This window comes from Protomyctophum parallelum (assembly GCF_964188405.1).
Source record: "Protomyctophum parallelum genome assembly, chromosome: 23".
Taxonomy (NCBI): Eukaryota; Metazoa; Chordata; class Actinopteri; order Myctophiformes; family Myctophidae; genus Protomyctophum; species Protomyctophum parallelum.
The window spans coordinates 9,196,327-9,203,503 of NC_139715.1; the positions used below are offsets into that span (position 1 = coordinate 9,196,327).

A 7,177-nucleotide genomic window follows, 5' to 3' on the forward strand; every position below is an offset into this window, starting at 1 on the left:
ACGTTTTAGCAATTGTATAAATATTAGACCTTATACACCATATGGCAAGTACAGTCAATTATGTACACTTAGCAACTTCTTAATCTGTTGGCCTACCTTCCTATAGGCTATAACTTGTAAATCAGTGTTGATTTTATTTATTTAGTCTTTAGTTGTGTTTGTGTTACTCAAAACTTTAGGCAAGTAAGAGTGGCTGTGTGTTAAAAGGTGTGACTTGTGCAGGCTACAGGAAACACTAAGGTCTACTACACATTTAACACACGTTTAAAAGTAGCGGATCTATACCACAGTGCTCTTTAAGTGTCCACACTCCCAACATGCTCTGTGCTTCTATAATGAGTCAACTGTGTCTTAACTCTAGAGACTGCTTTGAGGGTATAATTAGAAAGGCTGTGGATGTGGTTGTTTGGCTTCTATTGCTTTGAGGTTAGTCCATGAAAGGTTTCATTAAAGCACGTTAAATGATTTCCCCCCCCCTTTTCTTTCCTTTTTTCCCATCTTCTCTGGGTAAAGTCTTTCCCCAGAGGAGAGAAAAGCTTAAACTTCCAAGTTCCCCCCCCCCCCCCCCATCACTCGATTGAATTGGAGCATGTGTGAAGACATTTTGGCACAATTATGCACTTCATCTTTCTGCATAATATGCCATTTATCTACTTCTCTGGCAGGCAGCTGAGAGCTCAGTGTAATGGCTGTTTGGAGTACTGCTGTGATGGCTCGCCACCTTTCTGCTGTTCTTACTACTACCTACGTCGGAGACGTGCTCTCGTAAGTCACACACACGTGCACGTGCGCACACCATAGACTGCAATAAAGACTGGACACGGGGAACGCATTGCACCCATTTGTTTCTACAGACCCGCTTTGAAGCCTGTTTTTCTGCAACCCGGAAAATGACTGCTATTGACCACAATAAGAACTCAACTCAGTAGAATAGAACCAGCAGAAGCGCCATATCTTCAATTAGAAATGAATGGTCCCCATTATCTACAAAAAACACTTGTTATTGAACGAAGACTTTATGTATCATTTTATGTATTAGTTTGTGTTTCTGGCAGAAAGTTGTGTTTCTGGCAGAAAGGAGCTTTCTGACAGACACTTTCTGTCTCTCACTCACACACACACATACACACACACACACACACACACACACACTTGCACAAGCTCAGCATTCATCTAGAAACGCTGACAAACACACACCAGCTGTTGGGTCACTTGGTTGTCTCATCACCTTTGACCTGTGCATGTCACCCTTTCAGAAAGCTGTTCTGATCACTTTCTTACAATACACCTTGTCTGGACTCTGGAGTTAACAGCTTCTTTTTTTGTACACCTTTTTCTCCTCAATTTAGAGTCGTTATGCCAATTGATTACCTTCCTCCACACATTTGTGTGTTGTCACTGCAGTTATAACCTACTGATTTGAGGACCTGCCAGTGAGGACCGAGGCACCGAGTGCCACGCTACGAGCTTGTAGATCTGCATTTTTCAAAATGTGGCGCAAATCTTTGAATATATATTCTTTCAGAGCAAACGTTTTTAACTCAAATCTTTGCTTCTGGGGGGTCCCTGAAACAACATATTTTCAGATGGGGGTCCGCGGCCAAATACAGATAATTCTGAGGGTCCTTGACATGAAAAATGTTGAGCACCACTGACATAGAAACATAGGTTTTTCAACTGTTAGGATTTAGAAGACATTTTGTAGAATCGGCCTCAGGTCTAAATGGGTTAACGTTGAATAGTGGAATTAAACTGTTGTTTATTTTGGTGCCATTGCGCTGGGGGGTTCCTGCACTCCTCCCCTCTCTCTCTCTCACACACACACACACACTCACACACAGTCTAACATTATTAGCACGGGTGTCGATCAATTGATTGTTTGTTCAAAGGAGACGCAATGCCACACCATTGACGTGTACAGGAAACAAACTAGTTCACAGGAAATTGGTATGAGACAAGACACAATCAATCCCATTTTCGGTGCTTATAGACAGACAGACAGACAGACAGATTCCTGTTGGGGAAATATATATATATATATATATATAATTTATGTGTGTGTGTGTGTGCACGTTGCAGGGGGACTGCCATCTCGGGCATTGTCTTCGGCGTGGTGTTCCTCATGGGGGCAGTAGCGGCCTTGTTCCTGTGTGTGTGTATGTGCATGAAGAACGGGCGCGGCGCTCGCGTGGGCGTGTTCAACAGCTCCTACATCAACACTGTGACCCAAGGCTACCCAGGTAGTGTCACACACACACACACACACACACACACACACACACACACACACACACACACACACACACACACACACACACACACACACACACACGTTTGTATAACTATACTTGTGAGAACCTCAACATTATTGTACAGCAATTTTATGAATTATGTTTTTGGGCTACCAAAACAAACAGTGAAAACACCAAAATACAGCGAGAGGGCAAGCAGGGTAAAGTTACTAAAACCATAACTACCATAGCCTTTTCATGCATATTTCTTAGCCATTTATCCAAGGCTGCCAGAAGATGAAAACAGCCTTTGCTTTAGTCTTATTGTCGGCTGCAAATAATAATAAGCAATTAATAAGTCAATAATTTAACAATGAAACCTAGCAAGGAACGATTCAATAAATGAACATGAATAACGCAGATGAAATACATTCTGATTATCTGGGATGAGTCGAACAATAATGGTTGTTTTGCTCAACTCAATAGCCCATTCTGATCAACTGGTAGCTCAAAATTGGTTGTTTCCCCAATCCCCACCCCCTGGGAAACAACCTATCATTCTAAATACTTATCAAAATAATATAGATAGGTCACAAGAGCCCTAACTTCCGTGTTCACAGCCATCTACTTTGCTGGGGGACCGGTTGGCGTTTACCGTCATGGACACGGCGACCCGCATGCCGCGCAGAGCGCTCCTGCATGGAGATGCACCACGGAGGCCCCTGTGCATCTATTCCGTGTTTGACGTGACAGCAGAGCTGGAAAACATGGTTGAATGATTGTTGATTGGAAATCGCATTTGATTCGATAGAGCTCCCATACGCGTGCGTCCTGCAGAGACATACCTTGCATGTGTCTTTTAGCACGCACGCACACATGCACGCAAGCACACAGTGGTGACTGGTCCAGGCTCTTTGAAACCTTAGTCGTAGTCCTCAGGCGATCCTGTAGCAGACATCTTTTGAGAACATGGACAGATGTAACACAGTAACAATATCTCTTTGGCCTCCAGCGTCAACCGCTGTTCTTTCTGTTCTGACTGGGATTTCAGCTGTAAACATTCTGAAAGACCTTGTGAAAAGAAAAACTAAACGGCATTGAGAAGTTTATGAGAACGATTAAAAACCGCAATTTAAAAAAGGGTGTGAACGTAAAGAGTGGTGCTTAAATATTATGCAAAAAAACCATTAAAACCTGAGGCTGATTCTACAATTCATCTGTCGGGAAGAAACCTCATCCTCATCCGTTACTTTTCAGGATTCATCTAACTATAAATGCACCAACTCGAGAACCTTTCGTCCCACCGACTTCAAATTCGACACACGCGTTCTACCCCACCAGAGGGAGTGCAGTGCCCAGTGTCGAGTCGGTCGGACCCACGGTTGTCCAGAACTGCCCCAAAAAGGCCTCTGCCCGGGCTCTGGGTGTCCATATATGGAGCTGGCTTGTTCTGATGAGTTCTGAAACTGAAATCATTCTGACGTCTGCATAGACTCCATATTTGGGCATGCCTGACAAATAACTCCATATATGGGCATAAAAGGGACACAGACATAATATCTGGGTGGGGCATGCATTTCCAACTTGCATCGTTCCAAGTCCCAATGGGCACCGCTATAGTATTCCAAAAACGGCAAAAGTATCAAATCGTCAAGCTCAATACGCGTAGCTTTACGCCACGTTTTGAGACCCCTGGGGGTCCCCGGACCCCACTTTGGGAACCATTGTACTAACTAGGGCATCCATTTACCAATTTTCTTTACAAAATAAAGAATAGAAGAATATGGAGATAAGGGGTTTCTGCTCGGCGGCAACGAAATGCCTTCTAAATCCTCCTGCACTTCTTTCAGTTGAACACTCGAAGCCATGCTGAACGGCTAGAATAGATTGAATGGTGTTTCCTTAGGCGTCAGGTCTCCATTTCAAATGACTGTGCTGAGGGTCCTCATGTTAAATGTTCACTATGCTCGATACATTTTTTTTAAATTAAAGTGTATTTTTTATGAGTTTGATTACACAGAGTAATAGATAAAGATCTGATACTATAGATGGGTATAGATTAAATACTGGCAGAATAGTGACATTTATTTGGAGACTGGTGAGAGACTATATTTGCTCTGTGCTGCCGGCCACATGCAGTTGCCCTGGCGCTACACTCTGCACTCACCCACCGGGACAAGGGGGGGAAGATTTAATTAAACTACCGGTACTCATTTGTCTGAGGGGCCTCAGAATCCCCCCAAAGGGGGGGTTCCCAGGAATACCATTGCATTTAGGCTACATGCCGGTACGTTTTCAATAATTGTGAAATGCCTGCTTAGACTAGTTTTCTGCAACGCTGTCAATAAAACTGCCGTTATTGCCCTCATCTTCATTGTGCTCATCACTGTGTAGTTCACCAATTCAACCACTAGAGGACGCAGCGTTCCTATCAAAGTTGTAAAATGGAGACAAGAAGCTTATTAAAAGTGAATACCGTCAATTTGTGTGTGTGTGTGTGTGTGTGTGTGTGGTGTGGTGTGGTGTGTGTGTGTGTGTGTGTGTGTGTGTGTGTGTGTGTGTGTGTGTGTGTGTATATATATATATATATATATATATATATATATATATATATAATGCATGCAAACAGCTGTGTATCTTGGAGTAAAAGTGGCACTAAACAATGAAAACAATGTACTGTATGTACAATGAAATGGGAATACTGAGGTCATTCCTTGTAAACGGTGCAGGAATACACACCAATGATTAGTAATCTTTAAGGTGGTTGAATCCCGTTAGATATCCTTCTACTGTCACAGCTGCTCACAAATCCTGCTGCTGTGGTTGCACATTGTTGTACTTCCTGTAACCGGACCGCTCACTCCAAAACACATGCTTGCTCTGCTCGTATTCTTCTTGTTTTTGTTTTACTGAGGTTATAAGGTTACAAATAAGGTTAGGTTTAGCTGGTTAGGCGCTTTACAGAGATTGTGCATTACATTCACCCATTCACGCACACATTCACACACCAATGCCGGAGGAAACCATGCAAGGCACCAACCTGCACATTGGGAGCAATTAGGGGTTAGGGATAGCGGATAGGGCATTCACTTCTAGTCATTTTTACTAGTTGACTAGTTGTCTAGTTTAACTACCTATTATGTAAAATAAAATAAAAAATTGTACATTTAAAAACTGTGTACGTTGGTGACTATAACTATAATCTACCTGATCTTGAGGCCTACAAAATCGAGAAAATGTTTTACTTTTTTTTCTTCTTATCAACTAGTTAACTAGTCGACTAGTTGAATAGTCGACTAGTTTCTTAATGCCCTAGTTCAGGACACTCCGAAACTTTAGAACATGGGAACCTTGAGGTTCCCAGCAGGTCACTCTACCCCTGAGCCACTCCGCCCCAAGGTTAGGTTATAGGCATACTGTAGTTTTAGCTACAGCTACAGTGTGTTTTGGGGGCGAGCGTTCTTGGATTCATACTCAGTTTTTTTTGTCATGAGTCTCAAAATCTCCTCTCTCGCTCTCTCTCTCTCTCTTGCAGGACCACCTCCTCCCTACGCCTACAACTATGAGATGTTCCCCTCCCCCCTGCACCCCCCACCCTACACCCCCACTCAACCCAGGGCAGACAGCTACTCCCCTCCACCGCCTTACCCTGGAGGCTGCGCTAACAAGTGACCGCCCTGCCGGGGGTGTTGTTGAATTTGGGTCAATTTTCAACCCCCTCGGTTACATTTAGAGGCATACAAATGCAATGGTTTAACGTTTTAGCAAAACAACATAACTGTGAAAGGCGTTTTCTTCCCCAGTGTGGGGTGTTTCACCCTCGGATTACAATGCTGTGCACATCAAAGTATGTGACGTGCTTTGATCAAGGTGAAGATGTAATTTGACTCAACACGTCGTGGACGTTTTTCTTTTCTTCCCCCCATTTTATTTAAGGGCAAAATACTTTTGAGGACAGAGAACATGGACTCCATGTCCCATGAGACACAGCAGAATGGATTTTGTTTTTGTCCTACTTGTTTTTTTTACGTTGTGTTTCAGGTCATTGATATCACTTGAAAGAGAACAAACCTGTTTAAACTTGAGTATTATTCTTGCCTACTGTACGGAGGACTTAATGATGATGAGGTGTGCTCATTGTTTTAACTGAGTCTACACAGTCAAATTATCAGTGTGAATTTAACTTTGAGAGTGTAAAAATGAAGAAAAATCACACCCGTGTGAAGTGAGTGGTGCAACTCTGTGTGGGGGTCCCCGGGGGGTCCCAGGAACGTCCAGACCCACAGTAATGCGCCCAGGGTGCGAGCCCAGTTCCGGCAAGCCGTCTCACGTCCGAAATGGTCGAGAAATGACATAGTTACCGTGTGGGGGTCCCTGGGTGGTCCCCGGAACATCCAGACCCCCTGGAACGTGCCCAGGGGGCCGGGCCGGTTCCGGTGGGGGTCCCCAGGTACTGTCACTGTACTGTACTGTCACACCTCAAATCATCATTACATACAGTGTGTGTGTGTGTGTGTGTGTGTGTGTGTGTGTGTGTGTGTGTGTGTGTCTGTGTGTGTGTGTGTGTGTGTGTGTGTGTGTGTGTGTGTGTGTGTGTGTGTGTGGCTGCGCAACAGTGACACTTGGTTGTGAAAACCAACCAAATGCTATTTTCGTGCTCGGACAGACCCAGCCAGGGACAGACCCAGCCAGCTCCATAATGGAGTCGTTGCACCACTCTTTTTTTACTGTTTTCATTGTTAATTATACACAGAGTTAGATGAACACTGACTGAAGCTTTTACTGGCCGATGGTGGATTATTGGCCTTTTTCTGACTTTACTTGAAACCAAGGATCATTGTAATAAGAACGGATAGTTGGAGTCGACTACATGAACCCATAAGGGACTACCTTTTTTGCGGATCCTGGGTTTCGATGGGCGCTGATGGGACGCTTGTTTTACAGCG

At 43.9% G+C, this 7,177-nt stretch overlaps 1 protein-coding gene across 2 annotated transcripts; it reads left to right on the forward strand.

Moving 5' to 3' along the window:
• The first annotated feature begins 681 nt into the window (after nucleotides 1-681).
• cyyr1 (cysteine/tyrosine-rich 1) lies at nucleotides 682-6,957 on the forward strand. 2 transcript variants are annotated; one of them, XR_014568861.1, is made up of 4 exons: nucleotides 682-765; nucleotides 2,080-2,240; nucleotides 5,767-6,571; nucleotides 6,908-6,957. XR_014568861.1 is itself a non-coding variant. In XM_083758630.1 (3 exons), exons 1-3 carry the CDS (start codon nucleotides 686-688, stop codon nucleotides 5,901-5,903), a joined length of 378 nt encoding a protein of 125 aa, XP_083614756.1. In that variant the 5' UTR covers nucleotides 682-685; the 3' UTR covers nucleotides 5,904-6,572. The 2 variants fall into 2 exon arrangements, 1 of the variants encoding a protein (XP_083614756.1); XM_083758630.1 differs by lacking the exon at nucleotides 6,908-6,957 and having other exon boundaries at nucleotides 5,767-6,572.
• The last annotated feature ends 220 nt before the right edge of the window (nucleotides 6,958-7,177 follow it).

Coding starts and splice junctions, on each gene's coding strand:
- cyyr1 (XM_083758630.1), top strand. CDS start 686: ATGGCTGTTTGGAGTACTGCTGTGATGGCTCGCCACCTTTCTGCTGTT. Junction 766..2,079: donor TACGTCGGAGACGTGCTCTC/GTAAGTCACACA, acceptor TGCACGTTGCAG/GGGGACTGCCATCTCGGGCA. Junction 2,241..5,766: donor TGTGACCCAAGGCTACCCAG/GTAGTGTCACAC, acceptor TCTCTCTTGCAG/GACCACCTCCTCCCTACGCC.